The following is a 21833-nucleotide window of genomic DNA, read 5'->3' on the forward strand; positions in this document are numbered from 1 at the left end:
CAGCCACATCATTCAAAAGTTCTGAACCTTTACTCTATAGACGGATGATGGCCTGTCATTTTGCTAAAAAAAATGGAACCCTTTGAGCATAGCAAGTAAACAAAGCCTACGTAATAGCTTTCCAAAAATGTTCCATGCGCTAGTCTCAATGTTGAAAAACAGCTGCAAACAAACCACAAATAAATCTGACCATGCAGAGTCTAGGCTTCCTTTTTCGTCCAACAGCTTGAAAAGCAGTGCACATGGCTTCCCCTTTGGTCGATGGCTTCCCCTTCTGCCAAAGGTGCTAATCTTGATGCAAACAAAAGGTGCGGATAGCATTGACTGCAGCTACTGCAGATACTATTCATCACTCAGGATGCAGAATAAGTTATTCTTCACCCGATGTAATCTTACGATCATTTCATAATTAAATTACGCTTGGAATTCAAATAAAAAAAATAAAAAAATAGGTCAAAACACAAGAAAATTTGCAGTTTATGTGTATTTACATTATATTTTTATGTTTGTAATATTACATAATAAAAAATATTTTTTACGACGATTATATATTTTCTTACGGTCTCTTTTTACGTCAAAAATAAGACAAAATTTACGAACATAAAATATATAGGGGGATTGACTATTCTTCATCCTGTGTGAGGAATAGTTATTCTTCACCTCCCTCTATTTTATCATCAATGCACCATAATTTTACGTTCCATAAGTTTTATCTTATTTCAAATGTAAAAAGAGAACGTAAGAGAATATATAATCACCGTAAAAACATAATGTAAAATATACATTAAATGCTATATTTCTTGTCTTATGATCTATATTTTTGTTTTCTTATGCCAAATTTTATGTAGGGAATCACTATGAATATAACTATTTGTATTCGAAATTTAATTTATTTATGAAACAATTGTAAGATTATCTCGAATGAAGAATAACTTATTCTGCACCCTGGGTGATGAATAGTAACTATATATACATGCATGCTGATTGTCTATTTAAATTACTTAACTTTTTACAACAGTGGAAGCCGTCGGTTAAAGCTCTGGACAAGCACAGGCGGATCCTCTTGGGACCATACAGGGCCATGGGCCGACCTTCCAAAAATGCAAAATACAATTAGCAGTGTATATGGCCCATTAGATCCATTCCATCCGGCTGTTTTTACTAGGCCTAGCCTATTTTTGCTGCGTTGTGGGCAGTGCACTGTGGCCGAACGTGCAGTGCAATGCACCAACAAGTACCTACTAGCTACCACTTTCCAATCTGACATGCCTAAAAAAATCTTTCCAATCTGCCAGGTAAAGAATTTCCAATCCTCAGGATAAAAAATCCCACCTAGTTCTCAAATTCTTTTTACTCTAAAAGAAATCTCCAATTATTTTCCCTCCTAAAATATCTCTTTAGCTCTTCGGTTCCATCCCGTTATCTCTTTAGATATGTACTCCCTCCGTCCAGAAATGCTCGTCTGAGAAATGGAGGTATCTAGACGTATTTTAATTCTAGATACATCCATTTTTATTAATTTTCCTGACAAGTATTTTTGGACGGAGGGAGTATATACTAGTGTATGGTACTTCTCTAATTATTCTACGCTTACAAAGCCTGAAAGACCATGTTATTTATTTGCACTTGAATATCGTTGTTTGGCACTGTAAACCTTCGGCCCCTCCTATATTTTGTGTCACGCTCCGCCTCTGGGGACAAGGACGCGACGGAGCTCCCGATTTATCGTGTGAAGGCTATGGTGGCTGAACTTATCAATCGAGATCGGGACTCCCAGTCGGCCTTACGCTTTCGTGATGTTGTTTCCTTCTCTTAGTCATTGTCCATAGGTTATTGGTCTGCATTTCTCCTACTGTATTCCCTACTGCATGAGCAGCTATTTGAACCTATCCTTCCTATAGTTACATCTATGTGTTTCGGATCTTGCCTTGTGGCTTTATTTATAAAGTCGGGCTCACACCTTTTCTCTATAAAAAAATCTTGCTTATGTTTGTGTTTACATACACTTTCTTGTGAAATTATTTTTGATAGTCTAACATGCGAGGTGAAGCTTAGTTTATTTTTGCAAATTATTATTTTTCACTAGTAGTTTATTTTGTATGAACTTGGGATTTTTTAAAATAAAAACTTGGATTAACTAGACTAGAAGTGCAAGCAACTCAAGAAAACAAATAAAATTACATCAAAAATCCATGATGAGACCTACATCCATCCCCCCCCCCCCCCCCCGGCGCCCGCATGCAACTCCATCAATAGAGCCAACCTGAAGTTGTTGATGTGGATGGTATTCACGGTTCAGCCATACTAGTGCAATGGAAAAGAAGCCGTCACAATTGGAAGAGTCGCAAATTCAAGAGCCAGACTTGGGTTATATCTCATGAGCATCTTGCCGGTCCCCGAGGATGAAACAACGTGATAGGGATGCAGCCAGAGGACCAAACAGCAGTGAAAAGTTGTTGGCGCTAGTGCGTCGACATACCACGGAAACTCCAGCCCCATCTTCTAGAAAGGACTACAGGAATCTACGCTCATGAGCCCTGGACGCCACTGTCAAACTGGAGAAAAAGCTCATGGTAAACTAATTCAACATGTTATTGGTGCGACCATCAATGATGTGCCACTGTGGAACCCTAACCCTAACATATCTACGAGCTGGCACCGAGATTCCTGCACCTCACATGCTGAAGAGGCTTGCACAGGAGGGGAGCCCAGAAACTCATTGCCCACGGTGGTGGATGGCGGGAAATGGTTTGATGCTTACCCTAGTCGCTTCTTAGTGAAGAAAGAAAGGATGATAAATTCTTTTTGCAGGATGGACGTAGGATCACTTATTAATTTCAGTTAGTTTGGACTTTGGATGACTCTCAGTTAGAATTACGATGTTACATTTTGCAGCCAAAGAAAAAAAGAATTAGGATGTTACATTGATAAATAGACATACACGAATACAACTTTCACTCTCCTTGTATTATATTTATTTTTAGAATGTGATAAAACAACTTACGAAAATATAGTAGTACAATACCATACTCATAACTTCAACCTGATCAGAAAAAAAGTACTCATAGTGGCGCCGACAGTGGCAAAGTAGAGATGAAGAATACTTCATCTCAAAGGCTGGATCGAAAAATAATGATTTAAACGATATTTAGGGTATATGAAAGTAATAATTTGATTACCCCATGCTGTTGTTGAGAGGCTTATCAAAGATCCAGCTAAACGGGGCCGATGTTGCAGGCTGGGCTTTCTGGCCGCTGCGCTCGTGAGCCTTTTCCTCCAACCTGCGGATCTTGTGGGGCAAGGCGCACACGTACTCCCGCGCACGCCTCCCGTCGTCGGAGAGTTCCGCCGCCGCCAGCTCTTCCACCCCCCACTGCTTCATCAGGTGCTCCAAGATGCTACGGTAGTCGGAGGCGGTGTAAATGCCGGTCTGCTGCGCCACGGCCGCGTAGTGCGCGAAGAGGTCACCATCGCGGCTGTCTGTCATGAGGGACGCCGGCATGACGATCCGGCGGCGCATCATATACGCCAGCGCGCGCACGGCGCCGTCCGGGTCGATCTCGAACAGCTTCCCCACGATGCGCGTGTAGGCCAGCTCGTGGCGCTTCTCGTCGGCGGCGATGGCGCCGCATATGCGGGCCAGCACCAGGTCGCCATGCTCCTTGGCGTGACGGGCTGTGTTGCCGTGCGAGATGGAGGTGGCACGCTCCTGGAAGGCGACGTAGATGAAGCCGTGGTAGGGGCTCCGCGCAGCGTTCATGACCATGCCGGACTGGATGAGGTTGTGGATGGTCCTCTCGACCTGCCGCATGTCGACGCGGCCGGAGAGGAAGAGGTACCTGTTGAGCACGTCGCCGTGCCGGTTCTCCTCGGCAGACCAGCCGCGGATCCAGCGCGCCCAGGCAGTGCCGCTGGAGCCGGTGAGGTCGCGCACGGCCTCGAAGCGGTTGGGTATGCTCTGGTACGTCGGCAGCGCCTCCTCCGTGACCATGTTCCCCACGAGGCACACGAGGTGCGCGTCGGGCAGGCCGGCCGCGCGCGCGCTGATGTCGGAGCACGCCGCGTGGAAGCCGTCGGCGCCCAGCGACGCCGGGTCCGGCAGCAAGTCCGTCGGCTGCCACGCCACCTGCGCGGGCTTAAGGAGCGGCACCACGTTCGCCTCGGCCCAGGGCTCCAGCTGGTCGAACACCTCTAGCTTGGCCGGCTCCAGGTACGCCAGCCACTCTTGGTCAGCGCCCTCCTCCTCCTCGTGCTTAACCGCAACGGCGGCGCTGCGGCCAGTGCACGTGGTTCGCCTGCGAAAAATCCAGCGATCTATTGAATTGCATGCATTTATACAGTCCTACGTACACTTAATTCATCACAGATTCGCCTGAAGTGAAGGACATACAGTATGTATGTACGTACCGGTAAGTGATGGTGGTCACCTGCTGGAGACGGAGACCCGTAGCATTCCTTGTTCTTGTCCATGGCCTTGCTGGTGGACAAGGATGTTTGAGGAGCCATGAGGCCGCCATACCGCGCTCTGCTCTACTCCACCAAGATGGAAGCGGAGTACATCTTCTTTTGCGTGGTTGGCACATATCTTATATACCTAAGAGATTGATCCCCACTAACCTATTTATCTTAACATGCAAGCATGCCACATCACCATACAATTATAGATGGGATAAGGCCCACCATAACATACAACCATGCATGATAAAGACCCACCACCACATGCAACCATGCATGGGAGAATAATTATCATTCTATTGTTCAACTTAAATTCAATAAATATTTTATCACATATAATAAGTCATATGCATGTTTAATTTTGGTTCATGTGTTGTTAATCTAAAAATTTATATTTCACACAATCTAATCTTATTGAAATATATTGCAACCAATTCCCGCAGCAACGCGCGGGGCATCATCTAGTTTATAGAGCAGCTAGCTTCACTCTTCCATTAGTAAGTGCCTACAGCTTCACTCCACCATGAGTAAGTGCCGGGAGTAAAAAGGGAATGGCGACATGCAAGTCATGTGACTTTTATATTTGGACAAAGATCCTACGGCGCATAACCCTTCTTCCTCCTCCTCAGCAGACTGCCAAAGGGGCCGCCGGTCGAACCGCCGGCCCCCGCCACCCGCGACCGCCTTCCCCTGAACTGTCCCCCCACCACCCCCGGCCACCCATCTAGCCCCACTCTCTCCCCCCCTCCCCCCTCCGGTGTCAAGTTTTTTCTCCGGCGAAGCCCCACCATCGCCCCCATGCTAAACCCTAAGATAGATAATGGGGTAGCCCTCCGATGAGCCCCTTTCTTCTCTTTTCTTTCCTCCGCGAACTCTCAAAAATCGATTGACCCCAATTTGAAATTCAGTTGACTGTCATTTAGCTAATGCGATTCAAAATAATGATTTATAGACCAGCTTCACACTACGAGTCAATCGCCGAGAATAACCATTTAAATTGGCAAACAAACTTTTCTCCGTACTCTCTCCGATCCATATCAATTAACACTACTTTAGTACAACTTTGTACTAAAGCTGATTTGAGGTAGCGTTAATTAATTTGGATCGGAGACTACATTTATAGACCAGCTTCACACTATGAGTCAAGCACAGAGAATAACCATTTAAATTGACAAACAAACTTTTGTTCGCCCTCCCGCTGATCCATACCAATTAACAATATATTGTACAACTTTGTACTAAAGTTGACCTGAGGTAGCGTTAGTTAATTTGGATCACAGACTACATTTTGTATACGTGCCTGAATTTTGTGTGTGATTGTGTACCAGTATTAGAAAGGGCAAAGTGAGTGAAAGAATCTTTCAGTTTGGGATAGCAATTCTGCCAGTGGGCTGGAAATATATAGTTTGAAAAACTTATCTTTCAACTTACCTTGAATTTATGTACAACTGAAATTATCTAACCAAATGAGAAAAAAATTGTTGCCGCCAAAGTTTTGGTAAAATTTTAAATCCCGGTCGCATATGCAATGCAATAATGCATAGTCCACAACTCCACATAAGTGATTCATGGCTGCACGGTACATATGGGTTGATTCAGAACATCTGCTAGTATTAGATATGGAGTAGGATTAATATGGACCAGTATTAGATTTGGCACCCACATTATTGCGCCATGTGCATGCAAGCCGACGTGCCGGGGCGGAAACATTTGCTAATTAAACTCTCTGTTAGGTTTGCATATCGATCATGGGCCGAACTGGTCAAATGCATGGGCGAACCACTCTGCCGCTCAAGCCAAACTGAAAACTATTCATCAAAATATGGGCAACGCTGCCGGTCTAATTCAGCAAATAGTTGGCTGAAAATATATTGGGCATGTCTCTCCATGTTTAGTTAGGAAGTATCAATCAAGATAATTATGATCACAAGACTTGTTCACCTTCCCAGAGTACGGAAATGAATATTGAATAGTGATATAGTGCAGGGGTTCCTGAGGAATCTAAAATTTCATGTTATGAGATCGCTTGCTTTTTGCTCAACAGATTTTGTTGTTATTTAGTAGGACGCCGATAACTATCACACGTATGGCACAATGGACACCCGACCACACGACTCGTCCGGTTGTATCCAGAAGCCAGCCGACACGGCCCTGTGTGGGCGAACATTAAAACTGCCCACACGTTCGGGTGCAGCTACGATGGACCACACAACCCTGTGTGCCAACTGCTCACCCCTATCCCGTGAGCGCGAACGCATGTGTGATTAACTTTAGTTGCCATGTGTAATTAACTATAGTTGTCATGTTTAATTACTATAGTTGCCATATGTGATTAACATTAGTTGCAATACATCATTAATTATAGTTACCATGTGTAACTAATTAGAGTTGTCACGTGTGGTCAAACCATAGTTGCCATGTATGGTCAAACATAGTTGTCGTGTGTGATTAACTAGTTGCCACGTGTGCTCAAACCATAGTTGCCATGCATGGTCAACTATAGTTGTCACATATGCACAACTGTAGTTGCCATCTATCACCGTGCGAGCGTCGTGTGGATGAAGAGGAGTTTCACCCACACGTTGGGGCGAGCGTCGTGTGTCCATTCGGGCGAGGAGCGCCCACACATGTGGCACTAAATGATAACGCCCAAACGACGTTGGCTGCTTACGTGGCTCTTGATCCAGATGGCAACTACTGTAATATTCGTGCAAATGAATCGAACGACATCGATTGTGTTTCGGCCATGTTAATAAGTGCCACACGTGTGGGCGTTATCATTTAGGATTTAGTAACCTTTCCTGTTGCCGAGTAAAGCCACTTTTAAGATGGAATTCGATAACTTGTGGTTATTGCAATTTTGACGATGTACCCAGATTGGTTTTTCTCCGGCCAATAACAGACTGGAAACCAAAAATTTCAGTGGTCTCCGAAAACTTGGTTACCGCCCAGTTCTTTTGAAATTAAACGATAGAAACCGTGTCAATATGCTTCATATACATACATTACATATTTTTTTGAGTCGGGCACATACATTGCATATGAAATGACTTTACCCAGTTGTAGGGTGTGCAACCTGCCAGTGTCACGTTGCGATTTCAATTCTCTCTAGTGCGAAATACTTTTTTTTTGCTTTATCCAACGCTTTGAAAAAATTGATTTAGGTGCCCGTAGCAATTAGTCAAACTAGTGATCTTGGATAGGTAAGGAAGCCAGCTTGACCAATTTAATCGGAAGCGCTTCGTGTATGCATTGTGTTAAACTAAGTATATTTAGATGTAAGAAACATTTGAATTCAAAATTCATTTCAAAATTTCATGCAAAAAAGCTGGATTTGTCGAAATATTTTGGAAACCGAATTTCCCGCACCCTCCAAAAAAACAATTTTTGAATAAAAAAAAGTAAACTTGGTCCCAGTAATGGAATCTTGCTAACCGACCAACTACCACTATAGAAATTATATCCATGCAACATGCCATCAAGATAAGTTGTGTTATTTTTCTCATTCTCTATTAATTAAGAGCAATCCTAACGTGTTGTTTTCCTACAACAGATTTTCTTGATCTTAGAACTGTTGATAGATTTATACAAAGGTATGGGTTAGACAAGTAGATCAACGCAGGACCCAGGACTACGCATGTAGTACCAGATACAAGCTTCCATCTGAGCTAATTCCTCCTCAGCACTGTTAATCAGTCCTTCGGCACATTGATTAACACCGCACCTTTTTTTCTTGGAAAATATAATTGATCTGCCCCACCGACGTGGTGACGGGTGCTCCTCTTCCTGGTCATCAGGACAAATTAGAAACAATAAGGTGTGCACGAAGGGCCAGTAACCGCGCGGTGCACGTGTCCTTTTACTGTATTAGTAATTTGTACGTGCTTTGCACGTCAGCTGATTACGTATAAGCATGGTACTAAATTAGTGTAAAAAACTAAAGTACGCATACTATGATAAAATTTTCATAGAAGCTTCAAATGCAGATATCCAATAGACATTTGTGGAATCATTTTTGGGCTTGGCAAGGCCAGATAACAACTATTCCCCCAATAAACATAGTACAATGATTTTCTTTGTATGAAACATTAGATATAATCTTTGCCCTTTTATATATATAAAAATTGTTTAGGAAGTCCTTCTGTTTATTGGACTCATACTAAACTTTCTTTTTGGAGAAAAATGATGTGAAAAGAAGAAGTGTGATTAATTATAAATTTTCACCATCTCTATCTCATGTCGGCTAAGAAAGTAAAAAAGTCAAAACGTACTATTTGATAGGTTATTTGCACATTTTTTTCTCATTCTAATTATCCTAGGTACCTTACTACTTGTTTCAAATAATAAGAAAATCAAAAAGTTCATCATGTATACAACATTGCAATGCTAGGCTCACATGCCAGTCTCTCGTGAAGCGGTCGATGCATACATGTAGCCAGGTAGTACGAATTAATAAATAATTTAAAGGAGCAAGTGTGTAGTCCAGCCCATAGTGGAAAGATCCAGAGCATGGTTAGATGGTGGGTCACACAGCGAATTTTAGAAATATCAGACATGGATTTGAAGCAGCCACTGTTCATGCAAATCCCACTGCTCCCAACCGTTAGATTGAGAGCACCAACGATCAGGATTGCTATTCTAGATTCATTCAAAACTCGTACACTATACAGTGGTATAGATTAGCGGTAGAAAAAAATTACGAGATCGAAAGCAGTCGGGCAAAACCTACCTAGCCAAGGGTCTGCGCACGACCCCCTTCTCGCTTGAGGACGCCGCCGCCTTCTCTCCTCTCCCTCGATTATTCTCCTCACGCCGCCACCAGCCACCTCCCCGCGCGACGCCCCTCCACCTCGAGCAGGCCGGAGGCGGCACCGATGGTCGAGCCCCGCCACGGTGGTGGACCCTCGGAAGGGCAAGGAGTTGGTCATGATTCCTTCTCCTCCGAGCTCCGCGGGCAGCAGCAACTCCTCCACCCCCTCCCACGACTACCTCGGAGGCGGCGTCGATGGGTCGAGCTCCGCCGCGGCGTGGGTCGACAGGAAGGGCAGGCTTGCCGCCGTTCCCTTTCCGGCACCTTTTCCCCCAAGCTCCGCGAGCAGCTTCCCCGACTTCGCCTTTGCCTTGGGTCAATCTCCACGGCGGGGATGAGGATGATGGTGCAGAGGAACGTGACAGGGTCGTTCGACTAGGAACTGGAGTTCCACCATATCCTGCGACAGCAGCGGGCGGTTATCATGGAGGAAGGCAAGGAGCAGCTGGTGACGGGCTTCCGCGATGTTGTTTCTTGGAGTTACTAGAGTGCGTTCTTGAGCCTTACTTGGTTTCTTCTCGAGCAGGTGGAATCGTCATACGCCAAGGATGCGCTCCTGAGAAAGGAAAAGGTATAGCCTGAATCTGAATCTGGTCTTCTTGCTTGCTGAATTGTGATTTGGAGTATGGGACTGTGATGATTTTCTTGTTCAGGGTGTGGAAGTGTGATCTCTTCAGTTTGTTGAAATCTTGGGGATGATTTAGAGTAATACACGCGCAATCTTGGGCAAATGTTGGGGACCGTTTGATTAGGTATTTCATGATTATGACTCGGGGTTCTTCTTGTGGTGCAGTGTGAATTTAGAGACAAACGAGCATCTTGTTGTGATTATTGGAAACTGTTCAAGATTTAGGTTTCCAGTCTTGTGCTAATTGATTCTCCTACTCAGCGTGATGACATATTTTGCTGCAAGTGGAGAATGTGGGGAGATATGAGGATCATGTCGTGGCAATGGTTGTTGTGATACTTTTGCAACAAATCCTTAACTCAAAATGAATCAGTTTTCAGTGTAAATGACTCGTATTATAGGAGAAGTTAATCTGAATGCTTGCACTGTATTACTTAACTTGACGTACATTGTCTAGATCCTCGACCACTTTTATGCAAAAGCCTTTGGTCTCTTACTCCATCCTGGAGTTTGGTCGAGAAGTTTGGGCCTTTGGCCATCTGTTACCTAAACGTTTGAATCTGACTACAAAGCCTCGAAAGTCGAAGCTCAGTTCATATAAAAATCGGCAAGAGTATATAGGATTTGGACACATCCACATTTTTCAATCTTGTTAGTCCTTTCACCTTGCTAATACAAAATGTGTGAATCCTGATGCTAACTCCATGGAGTAGGAGGTGAGACCCAGGCCTGAAAAGGGGAAATCGCCCTGGAGTTGGCTCAAGAACAGGGTATGACCTGAATCTTGTTTAATCTTCGCACTTGTGATTCTTGGGTAGTATGACCATATGAGCATTCCTGTACTTAACTATTTTATGTGCATAGAAACTGGAATTGGATTCTTGATTTCTGCTTGTTAATGTTAATTCTGGACATATTAGTTTAATCAAGGCAAGGAATCTTGGTTAGTGCATCATGTGGCGTCCTAGAGTAGAGGAGGAATCTTGGGCAAATGTTGGCAGCAGTACACACATCCTTGTTGATTGTGGGTCTTTCATAAATCTGGCATTGTATATTGAAGCGCATGGCTATCTTGTTGCAATTTCCCTGTAAAATTTGTGGAAATCACGAGGTCATGTCCTGATTACTGCAATATTTTTGTAACAGGGCCTGAAGTCGAATGTACGACTTCCTTTGTAAACAGATATTGCTATCAAAAGATTTAGTCTAGACATTAGTTCAAGACGGCATAACCAAGCATAATTTCTCTAAATCATTTGTCATTTACATGCAAAATGTCTGACCACTTCAGGATTTGGTTGAGAAGTTTCGGCATTTGGTTGATTGGTACCTCGAACTCTTTCAGAAACCTCAGAATCTAATTTCATTTACACTTCCATTTATTAGTTCCCGAAAATAAAGAGCTTTGGACTTGAACGTTTGTGGTCTTGCTATTACATTCTTGTTTCTTTTTACTGGGAAAAGGAAAATGCTCGACTTCTTGTTGATTCTGTACAATTGTAAGACTGGCAGGATATATGGACTTTTAACTTCGTTTTCTTCATTTCTTGTCAAATAGATTTTTTGTAGAGAAGGAAGGCAAATATGTTCGGGACATGTGCGGCACCAGGTTTGTCTCCATTTTGCCTAATGTGATGTTCAAATTTTAAGTGCGTGAAATATAAGGATGAAAGTCCTAGATCACAAGATACTTTGATTCAACTGTACGATGAACTGTTCAGAAGGACTATTTTCTCTTTTATGGATACTAAATTGTATGTTAACTCTTGGTTGTGATAGTTTGATGGAATCTAAATCATACTTGTACTGTTGTTGAGTTTATTAGACAATAACATATATACTCTTCTTTTCTTATTGAACATCAACAAATCAATATCGGTGATGGGATTATATATGATAGTGGTTTCAAAAACCGAAAATTGGAATAAAAACAAACTTTCCATCACATTTTTAGATATGTTGTTTCCATGTTGTACTCTGTAATTTCAATTCTCGTATTTGTGTGGTTGTTGCAGACACAACCCATCTCCGAAGTAAGGAATCATTATATTGTTTCTTCTAATGGGATGAACAATCTTGATGGCTATTCAGAATTTAGACCAGTGATCGGAGATGGGGAGTGTTTCTACAGGAGCTTCATATTTCCCTTGTTTTGTTTGTTAGGGTTTGGGTTTAGGTCTGATCGATTGGCATTTCTGTTTCACCCCTCGATGACGACGGCGCACAGGACGAGCTGTAGCGAACGAACCTGGAGACCCTCAAGGGTATAATGCATCATGAAGATAGCAGTTCCAAGGTGGCTTCAGTTCTGGGCATGAACCAGTATGGTGGTGTTTGGGAAATTGTTGGTAAAAGCACTTAGGTAATAGTATTGAGCCCTAAGAACTCTCTGTTTCCCTAAGAACTAAGGACACTCACGCATGTCGATCTTTTCTTAACCAAATAATTTCCTATTTCAATTTTTTTCATTCCTATCAATCATGGGATGAAAGCTAGCATTAAAACATATTAAGCAACAACAACATTCCCAGGAAAAGCATATAATTTGCTTTTGGTAAAATAAATCCATTGTCATTTAATTGTGTTGTTTTCCCCGACATGCTAATTCCATTTTTTTGTCAACTCAGGGGAACAACATGTGTGCCTATGCAGTTTGTTAACTTGCAAGCGAGTGTCAGTTCTTCTGAACATATGCCTCGTGGTAGAAATGGTTAAGAACATAATCAACTTTGTGCTTACATCAAGGTGAAGATATTTCATGTTAAGAATGGCCCGATGAGAGCTTTGTGGTATCTAACAACAGTGAAGTACACAGAGTCATATGAATAGAAAATGTAGTCATTAACGAGGGCCAGAATTTAGAAAACAGATTTAGCTTCATAGGTCAATCCTCTTGGTGATTCATTTTTTCATCATTTGATTTCCTTTCCTGTGGCATTTCTTTGTATTGCAGGACCTAGCGGTGCTGAAAACGTACCTGCCAATGGAGAGAAGGGCTCAAGAAGGACTGTCGAGCTTAATGATTCCATAACTAGGCTAAAAGGAGCATCAGCAACTATTTCAGCGGTTACCGCAAAGGCCAAGTAGTTGATCAGGAGTAGGATCAATTTCTGTGCATTCTTGCATGTGCCGCACTGATCATTCTCACGTTTGGAATTTGGCTTTAGTCTTTGGTTCCTGTTGAGGTATCACACTAACTCCTCTTGACCCTCTTAATTTTTTTCTGTGTGTTTGACAGTTTGGTCTCTGTTGTTCTTTGCGTATTTACTTGCTACTATGTATGCTTCGCACGTCTTGTGTTTGTTTTTATTCCAACTGTGGTTACGATTGTGGTTTTGCTGGTCAATGTATTCTGCTGCTCAATGTCTGAGGTCTGCCCCTGTGTTTTCTTTATGGATGCCAGACCTTCTTAGTTAATGTGACCGGCAGCTCAACGGTTTCAGTCTTTTGTAGACCATTCTGTATTTTACTTCCCCTAAAAAATTGCATACATACATGCTGAAGCCTGCTTTGATGCTAGAAAATAAACCAAGGGAACCACAGCCCCATGGGTGATTCTTTGGGCAAGATAGATATACAGAATTGTTTCTGGTGGCGTAAATCATTAGATAGGAGCCTTGGGAGAGTCAAAGCTCCAATTTGGACCATTTGGTTCCATCACATCCCTACCATTACTGCGATAAACACATCCCACTTTATGCTATTTTTTTATTAATTCCTGCATGCTTAAGATATTTTGGTCTCAATTAAACCAGCCGTTTTTGAAGTTCAAACATCATGGTGATTTAGGTGTTCTTTTAAGACTTTGGTCAGCAACTTCAGGATGAGTTATTATTGTTGTTTATGCAATATGCCATTTTTATTGTCTTGACAAGTGTTTGTTTGGACATAATAGTCGCTGCTATTTGATGAATACTTTTTTTCAAACCGAGCATCTAAGTAGCTGGCGAATCCAGTTCAACAAAGTAGCAGGGCAATGAAGATGTTTCTTTGAATGTTTTGCAGCAAGAGACTTTAGTAGTTTAATATGTGCTTGATGCTTCCTGATAATATATGTATGTTGTTAGAAAGAGCTAATATGTTTTCCTGGCTACTTTAGTGGCTATACATTCTGCAACACATCATTGTTTTAATTTCAAGGTGGTTCATAAATATGCATTGATTACTTCAGTATTATGGTTGGTCATCCATGATGCATTTATAGGTCCATTTGATGATGAATCCCATCCCATCTTGAATACCCCCCTCTGCATTTCAAAGGTACTAGCTAGCATTACTGTGTTTGTGTTTGCCGATTAAGTTTTGAGATCAATAGCTATTATGTTTGTTCTGAATGTTTTGTATATGACAGCTTCTGTACATACTGGTTTCCAGATAAGTCGGCTATGATATTAAAATCAGTTTTGTGTTGTGCAACAAATATCTTGAGAGTGCCCACTCCCAGGATTTTAATGTTGATGTATGGTCCTAGCCATATTTGATAGCATATAGTTTGTACTGTCATTTCTCTTTTTGCGGTTAAAAGATATGTCAGTTCAGTTGTCCAAGAAGAAGTTTAGAGGTTACTTCAGTACTTTGGGTCATTAGTTCCGAGAAAACATTTTAGGCTTTCCCTTCTGCTGTTGTTCATGAGGATATCCCTTTTTTGTATTCTTGTGTTAATTAAGAAAAATTTATACCATATTATTTGGAACTTATCTCAGCTTTTTTGTTTGCAAATTGATTTGTTAACTTTTGGTGTAGGGAGATCAACTACCTCTTACTTGCATTGCATGTTAGAGCGCTTTGGTGAAGACATATGTAATGTAAGAGATATTCTCCTCTTCAGTTCGACTTCTTACAAATGAAATAAAAAAATAAGACTTTTTTGAGATTTCAATACGGACTGCGTACGAATGTCAGAGTATATGGCAATGTCGCCGCTGGAGCCAACACGGCATCTACCGATGCTATTATATTGATGTCCTTGTCTATGATGGCATTTTAGTTTCTTTCTCACGTGATGCATCAATATAATAAGTTTATCAAGAATTGCATATCCAGATCCAAAAAGGGAGCTGAAACCTGGTGCCAGACCATTCTATGAATGTTGCATTTGCATTGTTTTGTCTGGTCCAATAACAGTACTTGGTTCAGATAAGCAGTGAAAGGGGCGCACCCTACCTAGCACCGCCCTAGCTTCCTCTCACGCGGCACACCAAGGGTGCGCCCCAACCACTAGTAGCAATTAAGAAGAAGCAAGTTATTGTAGACGTGGCCTGATTGACATGTTTGAACATATTTATCTTTTCGTGAACTAGATATTTCATTGCTTGACATAGTAGGTACAATCGTTTGTGCGCAGCAGCTCAATCTCTGCTGCCCGAGTCATGCTCATACGGATCCAATCAAAATTTGAACCCCGGTTTTCCTATGAATCCTGGTTGCATATATATGCAATTATGCATAGTGATTCTTGGCTGCTCATACGGATAGGTTAAGAATATCCGCTAGGAATTAACATGGGCAACTACTTCTAGATTTGGTACACACATTACTGCGCCATGTGCATGCAAGCCAACGTGCCGGGAAGGAAACATTTGCTGAAGTCTCTCTGCTAGGTTTGCATATCGATCAGGGCCGAATTTGTTAAATGCATGGGCGAACCAATGTGCCGCTTAAGCCAAACAGAAAACTATTCGCCTGAGAAAAGGCCTCAACTCCCTTGTGGCTCTCACCGCTTGGAGCATCTGGAAGCATCGCAATGCCGCTTTCTTCGACGACCTCCGACCATCTACCGACGTCCTTGTTCACACCATCAAGGAGGAGGCCTGGCTTTGGTCCAGAGCCGGCGCCCTAGGCTTAGCATCTATTATCCCTATAACCTAGATCGTGTGTATAAAGGCTGAGCATCCTCCTTCATGCTCGCGCCGCATTCCTGGGGACGCCGTTGAGCGTACGCCCCCGTGAGTGCTACCCTGTACTTCTCCTTTCCACCTATCAATAAAATGATACGCAACCTTACGTATTCACGAAAAAAAAACCCGGCAAAGCTGCCGGTCCAATTCGGCAAAGAGTTGGCTGAAGTGCAAGATAGTAAAATGATGGCAGGCCTTGTCGTGCTTCCCAATGTGATTGAAATGAATATTGAATAGTGATGTGGGTAGGGGTGCCCGAGGAATCGAAATTTTGATGTTACACTACACCGTAAACACACACGATAGATTGGATCGCACATCCAAACAGATGGCGCAGGCTGCTATTTATATTCAGAGTACAATAACCGATCATGTACAACAGAAAGATATGCTCGGTTATAGATATGTACGTGTAGTACAAGTTAGCTAACAATATCTAACTACCTGCTAGATACTAACTAATCACAGCTATCATGTATATCTGCTAACACTCCCCCTCAATCTTAGCTCCCGAGAGATTGGGATTGTGACGCAGAAGTCGAAGCTGTGCAGCGCCAATCGGTTTGGTGAAGCCATCAGCTAGCTGGTCCTGAGATGACACGAAGCGTATGTCCAATCTCTTGCGCGCTACTCGTTCCCGAACAAAATGGAAGTCAACCTCAATGTGTTTGGTGCGTGCATGGAAAACCGGATTAGCAGACAAGTATGTCGCTCCTATGTTGTCGCACCACAACACCGGTGGTCTCCATTGCCGAATGCCAAGCTCGCCAAGTAGAGTTTGAAGCCAAATCAACTCTGCTGTTGCATTTGCCAGCGCCTTGTACTCGGCTTCGGTAGTCGACCGAGACACCGTAGCCTGTCTCCTCGCGCTCCAAGACACAGATTAGAGCCAAAGAACAACACAAAACCGCTGGTAGAGCGCCGATCATCAGTCGACCCGGCCCAATCAGCATCAGAGAAAACACTTAGCAGGGTGGACGTGGATTTGCTGATTTTCAATCCTATGTCGGCTGTGTGCTTCAAATATCGCAAGATACGTTTCGCTGATGTCCAATGCTCCTCTGCTGGCGAGTGAAGATACTGGCACACTTTGTTTACGACATAGCTGATGTCCGGGCGAGTCAAAGTCAGATATTGCAATGCCCCCACAATACTCCTGTATCTCGTGGCTCCTTCTGATGACAGAAGTTGTCCTCCTTCTCGGGACAGAGTCTCCGAAGTAGACATTGGCGAAGTAACCGGTTTGCAGTCAACCAGACCTGCTCTCCTCAAGAGATCGGATGTGTATTTGGTCTGTTTCAGCAGTATAGACTCCCCCTGGTGATGCACTTCAAATTCCTAGAAAATAATGAAGGTCATCCAAGTCCTTCAAAGCAAAAGCTTCATGCAGACTACTAACAAGTGATGTTATTGAAGGAAATATGCCCTGGAGGCAATAATAAAGTTATTATTTATTTCCTTATATCATGATAAATGTTTATTATTCATGCTAGAATTGTATTAACCGGAAACATCATACATGTGTGAATACATAGACAAACAGAGTATTACTAGTATGCCTCTACTTGACTAGCTCGTTAATCGAAGATGGTTATGTTTCCTAACCATGAACAAAAGAGTTGTTATTTGATTAACGGGATCACATCATTAGAAGAATGATGTGATTGACATGACCCATTCCATTAGCTTAGCACCCGATCGTTTAGTATGTTGCTATTGCTTTCTTCATGACTTATACATGTTCCTATGACTATGAGATTATGCAACTTCCATTTGCCGGAGGAACACTTTGTGTGCTACCAAACGTCACAACGTAACTGGGTGATTATAAAGGAGCTCTACAGGTGTCTCCAAAGGTACATGCTGGGTTGGCGCATTTCGAGATAAGGATTTGTCACTCCGATTGTCGGAGAGGTAACTTTGGGCCCTCTCGGTAATGCACATCACATAAGCCTTGCAAGCATTGCAACTAATGAGTTAGTTGCGAGATGATGTATTACCGAACGAGTAAAGAGACTTGCCGGTAACGAGATTGAACTAGGTATTAAGATACCGACGATCGAATCTTGGGCAAGTAACATACTGATGACAAAGGGAACAACGTATGTTGTTATGCGGTCTGACCGATAAAGATCTTCGTAGAATATGTGGGAGCCAATATGAGCATCCAGGTTCCGCTATTGGTTATTGATCGGAGACATGTCTCGGTCATGTCTACATTGTTCTCGAACCCGTAGGGTCCGCACGCTTAAGGTTTCGATGACAGTTATATTATGAGTTTATGAGTTTTGATGTACCGAAGTTAGTTCGGAGTCCCGGATGTGATCACGGACATAACGAGGAGTCTCGAAATGGTCGAGACATAAAGATTGATATATTGGATGACTATATTCGGACACCGGAAGTGTTCAGGGTGATTTCGGAGAAATCCGGAGTACCGGAGGGTTACTGGAACCCCCCCGGGAGAAGTAATGGGCCATATGGGCCTTAGTGGAGAGAGAGAAGGGCAGCCAGGGTGGGCCACGCGCCTCCTCCCCCTGGTCCGAATTGGACTAGGAGAGGGGGGCGGCGCTCCCCTTTCCTTCTCCCTCCCCACTTCCTTTCCCCTTCCTAGTAGGAGTCCTACTCCTACTAGGAGGAGGACTCCTCCTTGGCGCGCCTATAGGGCCGGCCGGCCTCCTCCCCTTGCTCCTTTATATACGGGGGCAGGGGGCACCCCTAGACACACAAGTTGATCCACGTGATCATTTTCTTAGCCGTGTGCAGTGCCCCCTTCCACCATAATCCTCGATAATATTATAGCGGTGCTTAGGCGAAGCCCTGCGACGGTAGAACATCAAGATCGTCACCACGCCGTCGTGCTGACGGAACTCTTCCCCGACACTTTGCTGGATCGAAGTCCGGGGATCGTCATCGAGCTGAACGTGTGCTAAAACTCAGAGGTGCCGTAGTTTCGGTACTTGATCGGTCGGGCCGTGAAGACGTACGACTACATCAACCGCGTTGTGCTAACGCTTCCGCTGTCGGTCTACAAGGGTACGTAGATCACACTCTCCCCTCTCGTTGCTATGCATCACCATGATCTTGCGTGTGCGTAGGAATTTTTTTGAAATTACTACGTTCCCCAACAGTGGCATCCGAGCCTAGGTTTTATGCGTAGATGTCATATGCACGAGTAGAACACAAGTGAGTTGTGGGCGATATAAGTCATACTGCTTACCAGCATGTCATACTTTGGTTCGGCGGTATTGTTGGATGAAGCGGCCCGGACCGACATTACGCGTACGCTTACGCGAGACTGGTTCTATCGACGTGCTTTGCACACAGGTGGCTAGCGGGTGTCAGTTTCTCCAACTTTAGTTGAACCGAGTGTGGCTACGCCCGGTCCTTGTGAAGGTTAAAACAGCACCAACTTGACAAACTATCGTTGTGGTTTTTGATGCGTAGGTAAGAACGGTTCTTGCTAAGCCCGTAGCAGCCACGTAAAACTTGCAACAACAAAGTAGAGGACGTCTAACTTGTTTTTGTAGGGCATGTTGTGATGTGATATGGTCAAGACATGATGAGATATAAGTTGTTGTATGAGATGATCATGTTTTGTTGAAGTTATGGGCAACTGGCAAAATCCTTATGGTTGTCTCACTATTGCATAAGATGCAAGCGCCCGATAATTGCTTTACTTTATCGCTATGCGATAGCAATAGTTGCAAGAGCAATTGTTGGCGAGACGACCACGTGACGACACATTGATATAGATCAAGATGATGGAGATCATGGTGTCATGCTGGTGACAATAGAGATCATGATAGTACTTTGGAGATGGAAATCAAAGGCGCAAGATGATGATGGCCATATCATGTCACATATTTTGATTGCATATGATGTTTATCTTTTATGCATCTTATCTTGCTTTGATTGACGGTAGCATTTTAAGATGATCTCTCACTAATTATCAAGAAGTGTTCTCCCTAAGTATGCACCGTTGCGAAAGTTCTTCGTGCTGAGACACCACGTGATGATCGGGTGTGATAGGCTCTACGTTCAAATACAACGGGTGCAAAACAGTTGCACACGCGGAATACTCAGGTTATACTTGACGAGCCAAGCATATGCAGATATGGCCTCGGAACACGGAGACCGAAAGGTCGAGCGTGAATCATATAGTAGATATGATCAACATAGTGATGTTCACCAATGAAACTACTCCATTTCATGTGATGATCGGACATGGTTTAGTTGATTTGGATCATGTGATCACTTAGAGGATTAGAGGGATGTCTATCTAAGTGGGAGTTCTTAAGTAATATGATTAATTGAACTTAAATTTATCATGAACTTAGTTCTGGTAGTATTTTGCAAATTATGTTGTAGATCAATAGCTCGCGTTGTTGCTTCCCTGTGTTTATTTTGATATGTTCCTAGAGAAAATTGTGTTGAAAGATGTTAGTAGCAATGATGCGGATTGGATCCGTGATATGAGGTTTATCCTCATTGCTGCACAGAAGAATTATGTCCTTGATGCACCGCTAGGTGACAGACCTATTGCAGGAGCAGATGCAGACGTTATGAACGTTTGGCTAGCTAAATATGATGACTACTTGATAGTTTAGTGCACCATGCTTAATGGCTTAGAATCGGGACTTCAAAGACGTTTTGAACATCATGGACCATATGAGATGTTCCAGGAGTTGAAGTTAATATTTCAAGCAAATACCCGAATTGAGAGATATGAAGTCTCCAACAAGTTCTATAGCTAAAAGATGGAGGAGAATCGCTCAACTAGTGAGCATGTGCTCAGATTGTCTGGGTACTACAATCGCTTGAATCAAGTGGGAGTTAATCTTTCAGATAAGATAGTGATTGACAGAATTCTCTAGTCACCATCACCAAGTTAGTAGAACTTCATGATGAACTATAGTATACAAGGGATGACAAAAACGACTCCCAAGCTTTTCATGATGATGAAATCGATGAAGGTAGAAATCAAGAAAGAGCATCAAGTGTTGATGGTTGACAAGATCACTAGTTTCAAGAAAAGGGCAAAGGGAAAAAGGGGAACTTCAAGAAAAACAGCAAGCAAGTTGCTGCTCAAGTGAAGAAGCCCAAGTATGGTCCTAAGCCTGAGACTAAGTGCTTCTACTACAAAGGGACTGGTCACTGGAAGCGGAACTAACCCAAGTGATTGGCGGATAAGAAGGATGGCAAAGTGAACATAAGTATATTTGATATACATGTTATTGATGTGTACTTTACTAGTGTTTATAGCAACCCCTCAGTATTAGATACTAGTTCAGTTGCTAAGATTAGTAACTCGAGACGGGAGTTGCAGAATAAACAAAGACTAGTTAAGGGTGAAGTGACGATGTGTGTTGGAAGTGGTTCCAAGATTGATATGATCATCATCGCACACTCCCTATACTTTCGGGATTAGTATTGAACCTAAATAAGTGTTATTTGGTGTTTGCGTTGAGCATGAATATGATTTGATCATGTTTATTGTAATACGGTTATTCATTTAAGTAAGAGAATAAATTGTTGTTTTGTTTACATGAATAAAACCTTATAGGTTACACACCCAATGAAAATGGTTCATTGGATCTCCAACGTAGTGATACACATATTCATAATATTGAAGCCAAAAGATGCAAAGTTAATAATGATAGTGCAACTTATTTGTGGCACTACCGTTTAGGTCATATTGGTGTAAAGCGCATGAAGAAACTCCATGCTGATGGGATTTTGGAATCACTTGATTATGAATTACTTGGTGCTTGCGAACCATTCCTTATGGGCAAGATGACTAAAGACTCCATTCTCCAGAACAATGGAGTGAGCAACAGATTTGTTGGAAATCATACATACTAATGTATGTGGTCCGATGAATATTAAAGCTCGCGACAAGTATCATTATTTTCTGACCTTCACAGATGATTTAAGCAGATATGAGTATATCTACTTGATGAAACATAAGTCTGAAAAGTTCAAAGTATTTCAGAGTGAAGTGGAAAATCATCGTGACAAGAAAATAAAGTTTCTACGATCT

General features: G+C 42.8%; 1 protein-coding gene and 1 long non-coding RNA gene across 3 annotated transcripts; one reads left to right on the plus strand and one right to left on the minus strand.

Annotated features, from left to right (window-relative positions):
- Positions 1–2938: 2938 nt before the first annotated feature.
- Positions 2939–4538, minus strand: LOC125535418 (acyl-[acyl-carrier-protein] desaturase 7, chloroplastic). Its single transcript, XM_048698474.2, has 2 exons — positions 4408–4538; positions 2939–4295 (listed from the first exon to the last, which is right to left on the minus strand). Exons 1-2 carry the CDS (start codon positions 4515–4517, stop codon positions 3176–3178), a joined length of 1230 nt encoding a protein of 409 aa, XP_048554431.2. The 5' UTR covers positions 4518–4538; the 3' UTR covers positions 2939–3175.
- Positions 4539–9773: 5235 nt separating this feature from the next.
- On the plus strand, positions 9774–14962 carry LOC147983540 (uncharacterized). 2 transcript variants are annotated; one of them, XR_015614989.1, is made up of 4 exons: positions 9774–9836; positions 11452–11502; positions 12121–12255; positions 12847–14962. It is a non-coding gene; the product is annotated as an uncharacterized LOC147983540 (long non-coding RNA). The 2 variants fall into 2 exon arrangements; XR_015614990.1 differs by lacking the exon at positions 9774–9836 and adding an exon at positions 9857–10663.
- The last annotated feature ends 6871 nt before the right edge of the window (positions 14963–21833 follow it).

This window comes from Triticum urartu, chromosome 2A (genome assembly GCF_056163025.1).
Source record: "Triticum urartu cultivar PI428250 chromosome 2A, HENAU_Tu73, whole genome shotgun sequence".
NCBI lineage: Eukaryota > Viridiplantae > Streptophyta > Magnoliopsida > Poales > Poaceae > Triticum > Triticum urartu.

Excerpts from the sequence above, each read along its gene's own strand:
- LOC125535418 (XM_048698474.2), bottom strand. The coding sequence starts at position 4,517 with ATGGCGGCCTCATGGCTCCTCAAACATCCTTGTCCACCAGCAAGGCCA. Across the intron at positions 4,296-4,407 it reads GTGACCACCATCACTTACCG|GCGAACCACGTGCACTGGCC; the intron begins GTACGTACATAC and ends GATTTTTCGCAG.